The following is a 19,859-nucleotide window of genomic DNA, read 5'->3' as shown; positions in this document are numbered from 1 at the left end:
TCAGTAAGCTTACGAGTTCTACGGAATGCAAAAATCGACTTGACCCCTGACGCACTGTCTGTATTCATAGTCATGGGCCAGGAGTGGGGTGAGAGTATTGTTGCCATGCTAAACTATATTATTCTGTATGCTTTTATGCTGGTGAGCTATAGAGAGCCTGGACTTGATAGGCGTGATGCAGAAATTAAGGGAAGGTTGCCTAGAGTGAAGGAAAAGACCAAAAGTTAAGTATAATTATCTGGTAAAGGGAGCTCAGGCAGAGGATCTAACTAGTCATGAAGTGTACACACTCCAGTGATGGAAGGTCCACTCATCAATCCTCAAGTGTCCCTTATACACAAAATAGCCATCAAATTGGCGCAATGAGCTCATTAAAGATATTGTTCGGCCAGACAAGGCTCTTGTTTTAGGGGATGACTAAGAGACTGTCACTTCTTGGGCCAGGAGAATGAAAATGCTCTTTGGGCTCTGGGAACAGGATAGAGATAAATTGTTGATACTGTCCCTAGGACATCCCTCCCCATTTCAGTCTGCATCTTACTGGGCTGTTTTCTATTGAAAGACGACTCCTCACTGATTTATTCAGCTCCGTGTGTTCATGAAGTTTCTGCTGTTGACCTACACAAAGGAGAGAACGTTAGAATGTTCTTTATGGACAGTATTAAATTCATGTTAAAGACCTACCCTTGCCCAATGGTGCTGGGGCTGGCAGAGTAATGCGAGCTCAGCACTTGAGAGCAAGTGTGTCTCCTCCACTTTAACCAAGAAATGGTTAGAAAGTGAACCAGGTCTGGAAAGAGTCAGCCAGAAGTGTCATCCCACTTGGGTTATTTGCTTTTTTTTTTCCTCCTTGCTGAAAACAGAAGTGAATCACACCCTTCACTGAAGCCATGCAGCAGAGGGAACTGATGCAACGCTGGTCACGTGGCACAAAGAAGAAAGGCCCATTATGCAAACCTAGTTCTTCATTGTGTTCTGGCCTAAGTAGAGGTTAAATATCCACATTGGGAAGCAACACAAAGCTGTGGCTCTGAAATGTGAATCCTCTACATGGAGGAACCATGACTTACTTTTTGTCTCTTCTGTATTCTTCTGCCTTTTTGACCACTGGATTCACTAACTTTGATTATAGTATACAATATGAAAAGAATTTACTTAAGCTTGTTTTGTTTCCTTTTCTCACATGATTTGGGTTGTTCATGAACATACGATTTGCCCCGGCCACTTACTTGCTATGTGACCTTGAGCAAGTCACTTAAACGGATTCCCTAAAAAGGTATTATCTATCATGCATGTCTTTATAAATAAGTAATGAGTATATATATCTACCCATAGAGCCATAACAATTAAGAGTTTATGTTTATGAAGTGTTTAGTATACAGCCTCACTTGCAGTGGCTCAATAAATGGGAACCATCGCTATTATTAATTTACCTATTTCATGCTTGTCTAAATTCTTCTATGAGTGAATGCTTTTATCTCATTGGCTCATTGCCAGGACAGAATGACCTGGGGTTCTCTGTGACATCTTCTTGTCTTGGCAACCTGATCTTTACCACTTCATATAGTGGACATTTTGGTAAAGACGGGTATTTTTGGAACTTCAGAAACTACACCATCTGAAGATATCCGAGGTGAAATACCTTTCTTTCAAATTCAGAATTGTGTAGAGTGACTGATAACATATCAAGGTATTAATATATGTTATAGTTGCAGCATTTTCTGTGTCACATGAATTAAATATTAAGCGTATGTTTTTTGGACCTCAGCCAAACTCCCCTCCTAAGTATGATGAGTTCAGGTGTCCCGTTTGAGTGAAATTTTCTCTCACTGCCCCACTTCCCCTACGCTTTCTACACACTTCCATTGTCGCAACAGTGACATTGTTGTGTAACTGTGCTTTGCCTGTCTAGGGACCCCCCCCCCACCCCCTGCAACCGGGCAAAAATCAATCATCTTGTCATTGTCGGATTCCCCAGCACATTTGAGGACACATTGGCTGTTAATAAACTGATAAATGTGTGACAGACTGGATAAAATGACCTGAATGGACGTGGGAGGCTTAGAGCCAAACTTAGCTGGCATTTGTTTATCCCATCGGTAGATCAGCCCCAGCAAGCAATACCAAATGTTTTGTACGTCAGTCTTTTATTTCAAACAGCAACTAAACATCTACTCTTGGCTGTAAAGTCCCTTTCTTTCTGTGACCCTCACCTGTTTTCCTTGAGTAAATTCGACAAGTTCAATTGCACCTTTGTGTTCACAGAACTATGGGCAGATGTGTCTGTGAAACTCAAAATGAAGTTAGAGTGAAATAATTTTTTATTGATGTCCTGATCAGCCAACTTGAGAGAATATTTCTGTGGTAGATTATTTTTGCTTCTGCCTTATTTCTCAAAGATTTTTGTTGAAGTACAGTTGACACACAATGTCACAGGAGTTTCAGGTGTACAACATAGTGATTCAAGAACTCTGTGTGTTGTGCTGTGCTCACTGTACGTATATCTCCATACACCACTATTAGAGCACTGACTGCATGCCCTGGGCTGTGCCTTCCATCCCCGGGACTGATTCATTCCACAACTGGGTACCTGTATCTCCCACTCCCCTTCACCCATTTTGTGCATCCCCCTCTTTTTGTTTTTGTTTTAAATCCGTTAACCCTGCCAAAAATTGCTCTCTGTAAAAATAATAACAAACACTAATATTTGTCTAAATGTCATTTCAGTTATGTGGATTTAAGTTAACTTTACTTTTAAACCTTCCAGCCACTTTCGCCAAATTAGAAAGAGACCATTCTTGGTGAAATCTACCTAGTTAATGTAATTTTTACTGATCAAGGTCTTTGCCCACGTGAGAATTTATTTGGAGAGACTGATTGCCTTACTGAAAAAAGTCTGAACCCAAAGATATTTCTCATGATTTTCTCATGAGGTAGATGTACTCAAAGCATCAGCCCAAATTGGACATGCTCGAAAAGTTCCAGGAAGTCCCTGAGAGTGAATCGGCAGGCCCTCCTTTCCTTCTTGTAAATTATTAAGGCCTCCTCGTGTAGGGCACCATGGTAGATAGAACCCCGCTCTTGCCTTCCGTGAGCTTTACAGTAAAGGACGGCCTGCTTTGATGAAAGAGGAGATCTAAGGAAGCTGCAGAGAGAACAAAAATGCTGATTAAATACATGTTCTACCTGTGCCAGCCATTGTGCCTGGACTTAGGGAGACTGACCTACAGAATCATCAAGAGGAGGAAGTGACTCATCATTTTAAGTAGGAGGGAAGAGGCTAGGAATAGTTCCAAGAGGCTGTGACATTTGAACTTGAAGAATGCTACAGAAAGAGCACAAGGGGCAGAGGGAAGAATGTGAGCAAATGTAAGGAGGTTTGGATGTGGCCAGTTCAGGCAGCGACAGCTGGATCCCAGGGTCCCTGACAGAGAGTGACAGAAGCTGCACAAGTTGGGTCAGATCATGAGGAACGTTGAAGGACCTGCTGAAGGCTCCGGGCTTCACCCTGAAAGCATGGGGCAGCCTCCACTGATTTTTAGGTGAGGAACAACAGGGTCAGATTGCAGCTCACTATTGGTCTTAGCTAAAAATGAAGGTGGGGAGAGTCCCTTCAGGGAAAGCCCAGGAAAGAGGTGACAAGGACTCAAGGTGATGGCAAAGGTGCTGGAGAGGAGGGAGCAGTTTTAAATTGTTGGAGGTAAAATCGCCAGGATCTGGTTTCTACCCTAGGTCCAGTCTGTGCTCTATTAAGCAAGTACAGAACACGTATGATTATGTAGCTCATGCAAGCTGCTTAAAGAGAGACAGAAGCAATTACCTGAGGAACAGTGTTTTGAAATTATACATTGAATAGAAACCGTGCTCTTTAAATAGAATATTTGTGTTGAGGATAAAAGGGGATGGGAGAGTTGTCTCTTGACAGTACTCATTTGGTTGACTGCTCCGAGGTAACACGGAGGTGTTTCGCAGCGGCTGTGCATACCCTTTGTAGAATTTGTTTCATGGTTATTCCCAGGTTACAGATTGGCAGGTTTTGTTTTGTTTTGTTTTTTAATAAAATATACAATTGAGATGACCAAATGACCTTGAATCTCTTGAATGTGCAAATCAGCATTTAACGAATGGTACCCAGCCCGCTGGAATGCTTTGGGGTGGTGTTAGGGTGTCAGTTCATCTAAGCTGTCTCAAGCGGTTTGGAAGTATAGAAGGCTCCTAGGAAGATGTACTGTGATTTTCACGGGAAACCGATGCCCCATGAAGGGGCCCAACGTGGGCACTTCTTAAGAGATGAGGTTCAAGATAATCTCTGTTAGCTGCTTTTTATTGTACTGCTAGCCAGACATGGTTTGCTGCTATCAGGACAGATAATTATCAGTTGTTTCACTTTTCCCTCACTGTCCAGGGAGAGTCGTGTTCTTTCTGGGGCCAGGTGTACCTGCATCAGTCCTTCTAGGAGGAAATTCCTCCCACTCATAGGCAACTTGATCATGACGTATTTTTCTATGTTTTTATGCCAATTCAAACTCCATCCCATTAAGGCTAGTTGAATCAGATTCTCCCAGTGCCTCTTGCCCTGCCCTTACATGACGAAACTTCTGGAAGCTGTTAACTTTCATGGGCTGCCAGGGCATGACAGTAACTATTTCAGAATGCCAGAGTGCTCTGGTAACAATAAGTAATGGCATGGGGTATGTCATCACTTAAGAAAGTAAGGCAGACGTGCACCTAACTTGATTATAAAAACCCCTACTGTCTTGTGTACTCTCAATTCTCTGAATGAATATTGCAAAATAATGAACTTAAAATTAATTTATAATTATATATCCACCACACAGTATTGCAGGAAGACAAGTCAGCATGTCAACAAACTCTACAGAGGCTACTTAAGAATGAGGATTATTCAAGTAGAGGAACCTATAGCAATATAGTGGAGATCGGAGATCATAATTCAAGCCCAAAGGTTATGCAAAAATAAAACTCCATTCATATAGTTACATATTTAAATATTTTCACCCCTTTCCAATTGGGGAGCTCAAAGTTATTGCATCCCACCATGTAACTGGGTAAGGAAAATAACCATCTCCCTCTTATTTGGTTAAAGGGAGGTTTTTGTGGCACAAGTGGAGTTTTTAAAAGGTCTTTGAAAGAGAAGATGGGTCAGCAGGATGGGGAGGAAAATGAATGTCAAATAAAGAAGTGTGTAGTTCACCACGGAAGAAGCAAAGCAAAAGAGCGGCTTGACGGCTGGCCAGAGCAGATGGAAGGGAATTCCAGAACTGCCTGTCAGAATGAAAAAGAAGCCCAATAAAAATTCATACCCACTTTTGTCCGTTTAGCTTTCTAGTTAAATATTTAGCCCATTCTCCCCAGCACTTGAATTCCTCCTGAGTTTTCAGGTGGATATTAACTCCAAGCCCACTAAATTACGTGCCCATGATGAAATGATTCCATGAATCAAAATAGTGGTGTGCAATTTTGGCTAATGAGAGTCTGTATTAGGAAGTCACAATCTTAGACGATTTCACCAGGTTTCCTTCCCAAAGAGATGTGGTTTAAAAAATTAAAAATTTAGGGATGCCTGGTTGACTCAGTTGGTTAAGCGTCTGCCTTCAGCTCAGGTCATGATCCCAGGGTCCTGGGATCAAGTCCTGCATCAGGTTCCTTGCTCCTTGGGGACCCTGCTTCTCCCTCTGCCTGCCACTCCCCTTGCCTGCCCTCTCTCTCTCACTCACTATCTCTCTGACAAATAAATAAAGTCTTTAAAAAAATTTAAAACTTAAACAAATCAACGAATATTCATTGAGAACCCACCGTGTGCGAAACACTTCAGTGGAAGCCTGGGTGCATTGCAAACAAGTGTGAGGTACTTACCCCAAGAGGCGGGCAAGGTGGAAATCCATGAGGTAGTTAGTGAGAATGATGGTGGTAATACAGGAGCTATTGTTACAAATCGGTGTGTGATCCATTGTCATGTAGACGATAATATGTCAAGGGAGTATTAAGATGTTTAAAAATCTGGTTCCTAGTCAGTTTTATATTTTGGTTTTATATGGATTTGGTCACCATGTGGAAGCATTTAATATCAGAGAGATCTTTTATGGTGTTTTTGCTTCTCAACTTCTAGGAAGCAATCTGGTACAGTAGGAAGGGTACGAACTTCTGAGCCAGAAAAGCTGTATTTGAGTCCTTTTCCTTAGCATTTACTGGTGTGCGATCTTGGACAGGTTAATTTAATTTTCTCGGCTGTCAAGTGGGGATAAAGGTAATCAACTCTCAGTCTCATCCAACCTGATACTTTCTGAAGTGATTAATAAATGTTTGCTTATTAAATCAATAAATCAATATTTTTATCATTTATTTGTGAATATATTGGACTGTGTGTGGAATTGGACTAATTCATGACTATGCAACACTGTGGCTTTTCTTAGTGGCTTTCCATGTTTATTCACAAAAATTTTTTCCCATATATCCATCTTATAATAAGCAGTAAGTGGTCTTCAGAACAGCATGTATAAGAGAAATATAACGCAGGGCACATATGCAATTTTAAAATTTTTAGTAGTCGCATTAAACGGCTTTAAAACATCTGAAATTAATTTTGATAAAGTATTTTACCTAGTTCAGTATATCTAAAGTATTATTTCAACATGTAATCACCATGAAATTATTAATAAGTATTTTACATTTTGGGGGGGACCATTTCTTCAAAATCCAGTGTTTCTCTTACACCACCAGTACATCTAAATTTGGACACCAAATGGGTCAAAATACTTTATTTCTACTTAGATTTCATAAAATTGATAATTAAATATAGTTTCATATATGCAGTTCTTCCAAACATAACTAAATTTTTTCTGATAACTGAATGAAACATCAGGTTTTAAATTTTAATTTAAACAAATTAAAATTAAAATTGAGTAACTCAGGTGCTCTGGTCACAATTTCAGTGCTTAATAGCTCTATGTGGCTAGAAATTGTCTTGAATGGTTTTTCAATAAGATCTTGGACTTTTAGGCATTTCACCATTTCATAATATAAAATAAAGACACTCTAAACCTGGATTTCATTTTGGGAGTTGCCTTATACTGACTGTGCTTAGTAGTAACTTCTGACATCCAGCTTGTCATTCTGCCTGCTAGACTTATGAGATCTTCTGAAACTCTCTAGATTAGCCTAAGGAAAGTTTAGTTAGTTCTAAAATGCTGCAGGATTGCTGTCTTGTCGTAGTATAAGTCTGACTTTATCATATATGCAAATGAATAGTCTGCATCTCGGGCTGCGTGACTTGCCGAAGGACCTGTGTCTAGCTAGTTGTGTGGCAGAGCCCTTAAACGTGGACTTACAGGTCCATGCTACCATGGAATCTATATTTTGCTTCATTTAGGTGCAGGTGGGTTCCCGATGCCCTGCTTTGGACACAACGTCTTACCTGAAGGAGGACCCTTCTTTTTTTTTTTTTTTTTTTAAAGATTTTATTTATTTATTTGACAGAGAGAGACACAGTGAGAGAGGGAACACAAGCAGGGGGAGTGGGAGAGGGGGAAGCAGGCTTCCCGCTGAGCGGGGAGCCCGATGTGGGACTCGATCCCAGGACCCTGGGATCATGACCTGAGCCGAAGGCAGACGCTTAACGACTGAGCCACCCAGGCGCCCAAGGAGGACCCTTCTATTGAGCCATATTTTTTGATTCTCCAAAGTATCAATAACCCAGAATACAAGGAGAACGTCTGAGTTGTCTCAGAATCCTCCTTGGGCAGAGCAAAGTTATGGAGATGAAGGTGGTGAGGAAAGAAAATTCCTTAGTAATAAAAAGCTATGTGCCTTCTCCCCACTCCAGTGCACTTGTAAAGGCAAAATTTAAAACAATTATAGCCCCCAAAATAGTGGTGTTCTTACTCCATTCATTTCTGTGTATAAATTTCTCTTTTGGAAATTTCTCTTGCTTCTAAGTAAAACCAGTATAGATGATTCATAAGCACTAAATGGAAATGGACATGGGATATTTAGCTGCATGGGTCCCTAACCTTCAGGGTAGCCTGTTCTTAGACATTGTTGGATTCTATGTGCTTTCTTAATGAGTGGCAAAAAAGACAATGGGCGAATTTCCTGAGCTCTTGGCATTAACCATGTCAGTAGAGATTATATACATAATGGAAAGTGTTAAAGTGTTCAGTCAAAACTTCAAATTCAGAAATCTTGATTTAAAGGATGTTCTCTTTGATGCAAATAGTTGTTTACTCTCATTCTGAATGTACTTACCTGAACTCCGGCGAATGAGTCAATCGGAACTGTACTCCCATGGTCAGGTTTATTTTATTAGGTATTTAGATGTTTTGGATGAAAATATAATCTTTTAGAAGTTTTCACCCTTTGTTGACACCATGTCCTCTAGTACATATGCCCCCCCCTTTTATTTTATTCTGGGCAACCATTCAGAAATGTCTTTAAGGACTACTAATTGATTCCCAAAGGTTTACTCTAAAATGAATGGCATTGCCCAGCTTTTGTTGGCATAGTCCTTAATTGTGTGAGTGCTTTTAAGAAATTTTGCATCCATCAAGTGATCATTTGCTACATCTCGCCTTTTGATTTTCTACATCCCATCTGCTTGAGTTGTGTGTAAATAAAAGTTAGACTTGGAGGAAGAATTTGTGTTAGTCTGTGTATAAAGTACTTAGGTTTGGGATTGTCATCTATTTGGAGCAGAGAAGAGGAACCTATGAGGCTGTTTTAAGGTAAGAAACAAATTAAGGACAGAATAAGCAAACCCTAAGATTTTTAGGTTTACTTCCTGATGCTTCATTATGTTGGAAGTCGCAAGTTTGAGGTTACCAGCTTGATAGCTCTGTTCAGACGGTAACTATTTCAAACTTTCCTCTGCATTCCCCTGTCTAGGGAGACAGTTACAGGATGCTTAATTATCATTCATTATTACATATTCCCAGAGGCCATCAGTAGCTTCCAAACCTGGCTGCACATCAGAATCACTTATGGGGCCTTTAAAAAAAAGATTCTACCCTCACCAGAGGTTGAGACTCTATTGGTCTTTTTGAGGCCCTGGAATCTGTACTTTTTATAGAGCTCTCCAGCTTTGGGTCATTTCTGGGCTTTTTCAGGCTCCTTCCTCCCAAAATAAATGAGTTAAAGTCAAGAAACAAGATCAACACCATAATCCTCCAGAATCGTATAAAGACTGTAGGCAGGGGAGAGATCCAGTTATAATTGTAGAACAAGGGAATGTTTGTAAGCTGATGGAAGGAAATCATGAGAGAAACTTTTTGGAGCAAAAGCATTTAGAATACGTAAGAACATGTAACATGTAAATTCTTTCACTTCTCATTCACATAGAATCCTTTCTACTTCTCCTCCCCAAGGCTGGGTTTAAGTCCACCTGGTAATTTACACCACAAGTGATACATGGAGGCTTTTTTTTTTTTTTTTTTTTTTTGATACATGGAGGCTTAAAGAGAGCCTCCATGTAGGTTCAGACGATCTGTACCTAATGAGCATCACACACCTATTGGAAGAACACTTCTTTCATGGTGGCTTGCTTCCAGAGGCACTCTGTGCCAAGACAAACCAGTATTTTCCTAGAGGTCTTCCTGGTAAACATTTTTGGGCTGCATGTGTTTGCAGCATATATCTTGAGGCAGTTACATGCTTGGCAAATACTCCCCACTACTAGATGTCTCCTTGATAGCCACAACTTCCAGGCACAATGACACATTGTCTTTTAGGAGCTCTCTGATCTGCAGGTGACGTTTGCTTACGGTGTGCTCAGTTCTGGTGCTGTACTTGATTCCTACCCTAAGACAGCCTCAGAGGCTCTTTGTCTCTGAAAGATTTATTAATACAGGTGAATGAATATATTCTATACTATGTTATGTCATGGAAAAAGAGTGAAAAGACATCCTTTTGGCACTGGCATCTATTAACTGCCATATTTCTGTGATAATACTTCAATACTTGTATTTCCTAAATTTCCAGAAAGAGTAATGTGCATGTTATTATGCATATAAAATGGAACCACTTGATTACTGAAATGTTTCATTAAATATATCACAAACTAGTTCTAAAAGCTTCATGAGAAATACTAGATTTATAAGACCAAGGCTGAAAAAAGAAACAAGAATCATCATCAGCTTAAGTTTTTTATCACTTGAGGATTTTGAATGAAATAGTGTTTAATATGATCATTTTAAAAACTGGCTTTTTCTTCAAGGTGGAAAAAATTTCTTGGTTGGTGTCTAAAGGATATTTCTTGCTTCCCATAATATGGTAGTGTGGATTGACAGTAAGGAAGGTGAATAGACCACGAGGCTACATTTAATGAGAGTGGTTATGTGATCTAACCTTAGTGCTAATAAAGTAGCTATCAGTCGGCCAGTAGCCTAAGAACAATCTTTCCTGAAGCAGTGAGGTAAACTAAACACACCCAGAAACTTCCTTGCAACTTCTAAGCTTGTGAAGGTAGAAGTATCGGGTTTGGACTTTCATTTGCCCTTAAAAATATTTGTGGTCATGCCACCAGGCCACCCAGAAGCAGAGAGGAAATTTTTATGAATATTAGATTAACTGTTAAAGTAATAATTTAATTTAGATTTGAGGGTTACTATGGAACTATCAATTAAACATGCCAGTAATCCAGCTGATTTTATTTATTTAGATTATATTAATATAGTCTAAAATGCATGACATTTATTTAGCATCATCAGGGAACAAATGATGTCTGAGGAAACTTCTCCCAGTCATGAAGCTTAACTCTTGAAGTGTCAAAACATTTTAACTTAATAATTGTGAACGGAATTCTTTCTGTTAATTGCCTTAGTATTTTCTATATTATGTCTATGACTATAGGATGCTAACATAGTTTAACCATGTCTAAATGAATTCAGATCATTAACAGATGTATTAATTAATAAAGATTCTATAATATATGGCTACCTTTGGAGCTCTTGAAATGTTAAGAGTCAACTCTTTATTTTTTTTATTTTTTAAAATATTTTTATTTATTTATTTGACAGAGAGACCGTGAGAGAGGGAACACAAGCAGGGGGAGTGGGAGAGGGAGAGGGAGAAGCAGGCTTCCCAGTGAGCAGGGAGCCCGACATATGGGGCTCAATCCCAGGATCCTGGGATCATGACCTGAGCCAAAGGCAGACGCTTAAGGACTGAGCCACCCAGGTGCCCTAAGGGTCAACTCTTTTTATACTAAATTATCTTTAAGTTCCTATCCTTCAAAAGTTTTATGTCTGCTTTTTGTTGTTCCCGATTTTTCACTTACTATAAGCCATCAGCCATCAGCTCTCACTTAATTCAGCTGTCAGTATGCCGGACTTTAGAAGCCTTCACCCATTCACAGTTGCTTTTAATCTAACATAACTTGAGGAGGAAATTAGGGTGTTAGAATAATGTCTACCGTCGGAGAAGTAACTTCTCAGTGGAGATGGATGAGGTTAGATGGGAACTCTATCAAAGTATCAAAGACTCTGAGCTTTAATAGAAGGACTTTATGCCATCTGTTTAGACTATAAGGACGCCTTTGATTATTCATTACTTCAACTTTTACTAGGCCTAGGGACCCAAAGATGCCCTAAGGATGCTCCCCAAACCAGTAAGTGCCTGGCTATCACAGAAGGACAAATAGACAATGGAGGGCATCAAATAAGACTGTAATCTCCGGAATTCAGCTGGGTTTTGAATAAGTGAAATTTCTAGGTAAAAAAAAAAAAAGATTATTTGAGGGCTGCTCTTTAAAAGTATACAAAGACAAATATGCTAAGGTTACCATTGGCTTAGAAGTTCCAATTCATTGTGTGTGTGTGTGTGTGTGTGTGTGTGTGTGTGTTTATATATATGTATATATATATATATATATACACACCACATCTTCTTTATCCATTCATCAGTTGATGGACATTTGGGCTCTCTCCATAGTTTGGCTTTCTTGCTATTTTCAATGATGTGAATGGAGCTAGAGTATATTATGCTAATGAAATAAGTCAGTCAGAGAAAGACAAATACCATATGATCTCACTCATACGTAGAATTTAAGAACAAAAACAGATGAACATATGGGAAGGGGGAAAAGAGAAAAAGGAGAGAGGAAAACAAGCCATAGGAGACTCTTAATGATAGAGCACAAACTGAGGGTTGACGGAGGGAGGTGGGCGGGGGATGGGCGAGATGGGGGATGACTATTACAGAGGGTACTTGTGATGAGCACTGGGTGTTGTATGTAAGTGATGAATCATAGAATTCTCCTCCAGAAACCAATATTGCACTGTATGTTCACTAACAAAATTTAAATTTTAAAAAAAGAGAGAAAAAAATAAAAACAAAACAAACAAAAAAAAGAAGTTCCAATTCATATTAAGGGAAGTACTAGACTACAAATTGAGTGCAGTGACCCTGGGAGTTTGACAAACCTGCGTCTGAATGACCTTGGGCAATCTTGATTCCTTTCTGCTGCCTCTAAGCTGGAGATGTAAAGCCGACCTTATTAGGTTGCTGGAAGTAGTCTGTGAAGAGTGCCTAGCGGAGTACCTGGAGCCAGTTCGGTGCCTGCTAATACTCTCCTTTCTGCCCTTTTTTCACCTTGCACTCCCTTACACGTTGTTTGGTAAGGGGTATCTGTAAAAAGAGTGAAAAATAAAGTGACAAATACTTTTTTTGATATTTCTATGAGACTGCCTGAAGTCATGTTCTTTTAATTGAATGACAGTCACATCATTTGGAAGGCTGCTCTAATAATAGCACCAGAGATTGGAAGCTGACAAAGTGCAAATTTTCAGTCAAGTCTTGATTCCAGTTTAGATGTGGAAAGAAAAGAGTTGAAAAAGAATCCTTGTTACTGAAAACACAGATACGTCCATAGGCACACTCTTGTATTAGAATTGTCTGGACCCCTTTGAGTAAAACATAAACCAAATACCACATGTGCACATCAGCCAACTCTTTAAAAAAGGTTATAAACCCTAAATGTGTGAGACTCAGTGGTGCCATGGGGCATCTTTGCTGGCGCCTTCGCTTGCCTGAAGTGTTCATGTGGGTAATTTGGACATGTTTCTCCTTCCTGTGAAAGGCTTCAGTTCATTCCCCGTACTTTGCCGTTCTGTAATTCCAACCTATATGGCTCAAGAAAGCCTTCAGTGACCCTGAGTAAATCAAGAATAGAAAATTACTTGGCTTTCATGCTCTTCACAGCTGTGTTAGTGAAGACATAGATTTTCATTGACCCTCATAGAAGTCGTCTGTCAGAAATCGTGCCCACCGAAAGATCATTTAGTTATACTTTTGTTTTTAAGTAACTTTGCAGTTTTCTTTCTCAGTCTCTTCACTGGTCTAAACCTGCTTTCTTTTGGGGGTGAGATACTTAATGTTCACCAATAAATAGTGGCTCATTCCTGGTCTTATAAATTAAGTTTTTTAACCAGTTGATTTAGGCTATGCTTTTAAAATAATACAACTATGGAATTAAACCCAATCGCTTTTCTTTACTGGTTGTATCAACAGATGTTCAGTGTTTCATTTTTCCTTACGGGTGTATGGTTTCTCACTGACTCTTGGCTTCACATGGGGATTCTCTGCTACTGGTTTAGTCTGTAAGAATTTAAGCTGTTTAAAGCTGTTTGTACTTGTGGCCAAGAGCTCCTAGTTCCCAAAGCAATGGTTTATCACCTGCCCCGTGTTATCTCTGCTCTTAAATTTCTTCAATCACAGAACACAACAGCGCGGGTGAGCTAGATCTGTGGGTAGCACGTGCATTCGGTATGCATGGACTGTTTATGGTGAGCCGTGTGGGTCGGGCTCATGTTCCTGGAGTGCTTTGAGCAGCTTTACTAATCTGTCAGTATAGTATGTTCTCGTGGATAAATATAGACATACGGGCACTCTGTGAGTTGTAGGTCACTGTCTTACTGTGCAGCTAAAAATTGTCCCATTGGTATGAAGAGTCTGCCTGGACGGAAGGCCTGTTTTAGTTTGTCTTCTACTGTAGGTCTTTAGCACCTGACTAAAAATACACCTTGGCCAAAAATAAGAGAGCTCTACCTTGTGGCTGAGACACTTATGGTGCCATTGAGCAACGGGATCATGGAGTCCGTCATTACGTTTTTTTGCTTTGGAACATAGTCTGTGTAGCAGTTCCAGACTGTTCGTTTGGGTTCCTTTTCAGGCTCATGGAGATTACAGCAGCTTGTTGGAGACGATCCTGTGTGATCAGCTTCATAAAAGGGCTTGGTAGGTATGAAGGGCTGGTGACATGTATGGCATGGATCGTTGGTTGTTAAATGCTGAATGTAGGGAAGATTTCCCTAAAGGTTTCAGTGGATGGGGGTGGGGAGTTGCCAATTGCATCTGCATGTGGGGATTTACTTATAATGTCACTGTTCAGAGGCAGGAATATTGCTTTTTAAGTTTCTGTTTGGGATTGCAGTATTGCAGAGGTAACTTTTGTATGTAAGTCTATGGAACAACATGCTGTGATGTAATGGAATTTTTCTGTGCACTGAAGTTTCACTAAAAGATTCAGTACGACTGTCTGTGCTGCAAAATTGCAATCTGTAAAAATAGCTTAGGATGTATTTGGAAAATAGGTAATACCATTGCATTTTGTATTATAGCAGAGTAGGATTTATGCTTGATTTCTTCTAAATATTAATGTAAATACTCAATTATTTTGTTTAAAGCATTGAACTAAGCCTGAGGCAGTTTTTCCTTTGCTTTTGGCTTAGCCTTCTCCAACATTTACAAATAAAATGTTTTCTTTTATTGTTTACGAATTAAAAAACAGGATACCATGGGTTAACCAACACTAAATGGGTCCAAACTGCATGCCTCTGCTTTTCTTTTATCAGAGTAATAGCCTGGTTACATTAGTTCTAGCATATAACCTTGTAAGCAATATTGTATAAGAGTTCAGAAAAATTAATGAGAGGAAACTTCCATGACACAGGGTTAATTACATGCATCTTGGATATCGACCATTTAACTTTCTATTTAATGAAGGTAGGAAAAGTTAACTTGTAAATGGCAAAGGCACAACATATTGCTCTAATAGAAGAGAAACATTTTGTTTATTAATGATTTGGGAGATTTAATTACTTGTTAATTATTCTTCTGCACTATCTCTAATGAAACTATTAGATATTTACATATGATACCATTCTGTTTCTAGGAATGAAATCTCTATTAGTCATTAATTTACTCCTTACTTTGTGGTTTATAAAAGTTGAGTGTGTGTTAGGGAACATTATTTTTTCCTCTAAGAGATTTTTTTTTTTGATGTATAACAAGGGTACAAGTTAAATGATAAAACTTACAGTTTCGTGTATTTAGAAAAAATGCTACATCATACTAGGACTTATGTGAACTACTTAGTATTTTTGTTGTTTGATATCTCTTGGATACGTTACTAACCCTTACTGTGTTTCCACTGAATGGACCACTCCCATGATTTAGCAGCCATCTTAACTCCTTTTTGCTCACTGCCTTTCTTGCTCCCATTATATGAACTTAACTTTTATAAGGGGTCAGTAACGACAAATATGTGTTCCCTGAATTCATAGATTTATCACAGCCTCACTGCCTTAGATGATAAACTTCTGGTAGGCATGTATCGAGTGAATTTTACATGGTCATTGTACATCTCCATAACTATTTAAGAATCTAACGAAACCTAAAATCTTTTTTTTTATTAAAGGAGCTGTCATCGAAGTAAATAAGTGCATATGAACCAGGAATTTAATGAATGTTTTGATGTTGACAAAATAAAAAACGAACTAGACTACAAAGGATTTCACTTATTCAGTTAATGTATTTAACAAATGTTGCATGAGCTTCTACTGTATACCCTGCACTGGAAGTTCTTCCTTTATTATAGATTTTGGAAATGTATCTTTTGTTATCATGTATATTATATAAGGCATATGCATAATGTCTCTATCATATATATGTATATGTATATTATTGTATACATATGTATGTGTATATATTATCTAATAGAATGCATATTGCAATGCATACTGTAACTGTGTGTATGCATTTTATAATATAATCTGTATTAACAAAGACATATGTAGGATTAGACTCCCTTTCAGGTCACTGCCTTCATCATGTAATCTGAAAGGGGATCTTGCAGGAGAATAGCTAAAACTTTATGACCTTCATTTGTCAAAATATGGCAGCTTCTGGCCCTGCTCCTGGTGGCCGTCCCTGTACATCCAGCCTGCTCTTTCCTCGTTGTCCCCTTAGGTTGGACCCCTGTGTAATGCTCCCACTAGTACAGTGGCAAAAACGTCTGACAGAGACTGTTCTTCTCTTTCCCTTGATGCCCAGCTTCAGTATGGTTCTAATAAAATGACTCAGAAAGCCAGGCTTGTCATTTGGGGTAATGTCTAATGTCCAGATAATGGTCTGCAAGCGACAGCCTCTAGAGCCTTTTTGACCATGACACACAGAAAAACACATTTTGCATTATGACCCAGAACACACCCCCCATACACATCTGTAGGTGGGGACAGAGACTGAAAATGAAAGTTTTGTGAAATAGTGCTTACTTACCCTCACTGTGCAGGATGTCATCACCCTGCTATTTTCTGTGGTTTTCTATTCTATCTCCTTGAACTCATCCTGGTTAGCACCCAGTAAATAGGTTTGATGATCGAGTAATGGGTCACAGGCCGCACTTTGACAACTGCTTTAAAGATTTCATAAGCCAGGCATGCTCAACGCACCGATAGTCAAGTTCTCTGCTGAAATGACATGCTGTCATCCATGATACTATATTCTGCTCCTGGGCAGATTGGTGCTTTATTTGTCAGCATCTTGCTTGGTTGCAGAAATAGCTCTCTCAATTTACTTAAGTATGAGTCTTGGGTTGAATGTTGGGCTTCTAAGATGGAGACAATTCATGACCTTATAGATCTTAATGCTTCCTTACTCCTTAATGCAGCAAATACTTATTGAGTATTAAGCTAGAAGGTGAGGATACAAAAGGAATAAAACAAATTCCTTGCCCTTGCGGCACTTAAGTGCAGTAGAAAACAACTATGTAACGTGTTATCATATATCAATGGGACGTCAGTGCCCTGCAGGAGGGTAAAGCTAGGTATAGGGAAGTACCAGGGAGTGGCTGGCCAGAAATGAGTGAGCCACCATCAAGTGTCCTTTCTTCCCTACTTATATGAATTCCTACAAGCCCAGCGCTCCCCACCCCCATTCTCTTCTGTCTTATGCCTTCTCTGGGTGTACCTATCATCGGTTATTTCCAGGCCTCAACTTCAGTGTCACCATCCCAGAGAGTCCTGCCCTGACCCCACAGTCACAAATATGTCTCCCCTGTTCCTTCACAGCAATTCCTATTTTGTAATTATATTTCTGGGTGTATTTATCTTATAATGCCTGCCTCCCCTGCATACTACCGGCTCCCCCAGCAGCTAACGTAGTGCTTGGAGTAGAGTGGGCCCTCACTAAATATTAGCTGATTGAATAGATGAACAAATGAAATACATAAATAAATGAAGCTAACATATGCTCTCCCAAATGTATGTGCTCTTCCAACCTGACACTGCCTTGTGGCATCTTGTAGCTGAAAATACTACATTTTAAAAGTCTCTCAGATTGTCTTTTTAAATTTATCTTTGAATTCGCCCCAGAACTTTGCAGAGTAACATACATATCAAGTGTCGAAGAAAATCTGTTATTCAGCTAACTGATTAGCTGATCATACTCATAAACTTTTGAGACCCAAATATTTCTGAAAGGAGTCAAACTGTATTGTGATATATGTATGATAAAGGATGGCTGTGTAAATGACACCCCACATCCTTGCGATGTGTCCCTAAGTGTAAAGAGACCCACACCACTCGTCCCACATTTAGTTCATGTGGAAGGATGTAGTTGGACCTGAGATCTGAGTGAATATTCAAACCTATATGATGAAACCTGGATTAAAGATGGTGTTTGATTTTTAATGTATTTTTAATTGAGTTTAGTTCCTCAATGGAATAATGAAGGAATAATAGTATTGCTTCATTACTGCCATTATAAGATGTAGGGAACTTTTTACAAATGAGCCTCATCTTTTAAAAAATGTTTTATTATGAAATTTTTCAAACACAAAAGGGGAAAGAATAATACTACAAGAAACAACATATCGCCATCACTCAGATTCAAAAGTTATCAAGACTTTGCCAGGTTTGCTTCATTTATACCTTCTTTCTCTTTGTTAAAGCATTTCGAATCAAATAGAAGTATCATTTCATTGAACTCCATACAATCAGTATGCATTCTAGAAAATATGGATATGTTCTTACCTACCCACAGTGCTAATTTCATATCTAAAGAAATTGACCATAATTCTGTGACATAACCTAATCTCCAGTCCATTTTCAGCGTGCTTTGATTGTCATTTTTCAGAAATGTCTTTTAACAGTTGGGCTGCTTCTGCCAAGATTCAGACAAGGTCCACACGTTATGTTTGGTTGTTCTGTCCCCTAAGTCTTAATCATCTACCCACTTTTATCTCCTCCATTGACTTGTAGAAATTAGTGCAGTTGTCTAATAAAATGTACCTAACTTTCAATTACTTCTTTGCTTCCTTAGGGTGACATTTAACTTTTTCCTGTATCCCCAATGTTTTCTTTTAAATGGACATCAGCTGAATGTTTTGAAAACTTGATGAACATGGACATAGGGCAAGTTACAACTCCCTCTTTGCTACACTGCCAAAGTCATTTCTGTTCCAGTGGTAGGAGCCTGAAAGCCACTCTATCATTCAGGAGTACGTAGCCAACATCACTTTCAGTGGTTGGGTATAGTAACTCTGACCAATATCCTGCCACTGGTAGGGAATTTGAGAAAGCTACTAGAGTTGATACTCTAAACATGCTTCTTAAACACTTTAATTATTATAACATCTCACCAGGAAATCTATTTTGCATGTTTTCTTTATTGGGAAAGGGTGATATGACTGGACTTTAGGTTCATCTGTATAAGATGAACTTACTATCTTCCTTCCTGTTTCAGTAGACCCCATCCAGATTCCCATCTTCATTCTTCTTCTCATAATAGGTGCAGTGGTCTTTAATTTGTATTGTCCTTCAGACAGCCCTTCTTTAGCCCACCCTACACAACCCCAGTTCAACATTTTCCCCAGAAACCTGCTAGCTCCCAGTTGTCCTCTAAATAAAGTCTAAACTCACTGGCTTGCCATTCAAGACCTTAATTCTAATCATAAGAACTAGAAACCTACATTTTTATAGGACTCAAGAGTTTAAGCTTTTCATATATAAACTTGCTCAGTTATTTCATTCCCAATCAGATGGGTTCAGTTCAACAAATATTAAATAAGCACAGTTGTTTAATTAATTATGCCAGACACTATGCTAAGTGCATGGAATAAAGACAAGACGTAGTCCTGTTCTTGAGGACTTTACAGTTCCTTAGTGAAGAGAAAGTTTGAACATGTGTGCTAAGATAGGCCTGTGTGGTAGGGGGGTAAAGGGAGGGAGGGATGAGGAGAGACTCTTAGCAGATGCCTCCATGCACCTGTCATGCTCTTCCCTCTGACTAGGTTGCCCCCTTCTCCTCTCTGCCCATCAGAATCCTACCCATCCTTTAAGACCTGGGTCAAATGCCATCTATTCCATAACGTCTGGCTAATCAGTGGCCCAGAAAAGAGATGATGCTTCTGTCCTTCACTAGGCCTAGTATAGGGTTTTGTGAAAGGCAGACTCTCGGTACATAATTCTTTTTTAATTACGGCACAAGTGTTGGGTTTACAGTTAGGAATAAAAGCAGGCTTCCTCACGTGTCCACCTGTAGAATAGGGAGTTGCCAGTCTCAGGAATGTG

At 39.3% G+C, this 19,859-nt stretch overlaps 1 protein-coding gene across 4 annotated transcripts in view; it reads left to right on the top strand.

Annotated features, from left to right (window-relative positions):
• Positions 1 to 19,859, top strand: part of FRY (FRY microtubule binding protein) — a 447,132-nt gene that overhangs the window by 196,924 nt on the left and 230,349 nt on the right. Inside the window, exon 5 of one of the 4 annotated variants that reach the window (XM_073894717.1) lies at positions 14,180 to 14,244. The exons of the other annotated variants lie outside the window; for them this stretch is intronic. Coding sequence (XP_073750818.1) covers positions 14,180 to 14,244 — 65 coding nt within the window. The remainder of the gene's footprint in view (positions 1 to 14,179; positions 14,245 to 19,859) is intronic. 4 annotated transcript variants of the gene reach the window in all.

This window comes from Callorhinus ursinus, unplaced genomic scaffold (assembly GCF_003265705.2).
Source record: "Callorhinus ursinus isolate GAN/ISIS: 27379988/994484 unplaced genomic scaffold, GSC_fseal_2.0 scaffold7, whole genome shotgun sequence".
Taxonomy (NCBI): Eukaryota; Metazoa; Chordata; class Mammalia; order Carnivora; family Otariidae; genus Callorhinus; species Callorhinus ursinus.
The sequence above is the reverse complement of the archived record's forward strand: the minus strand, read 5'-3'. Positions and strand labels throughout refer to the sequence as shown.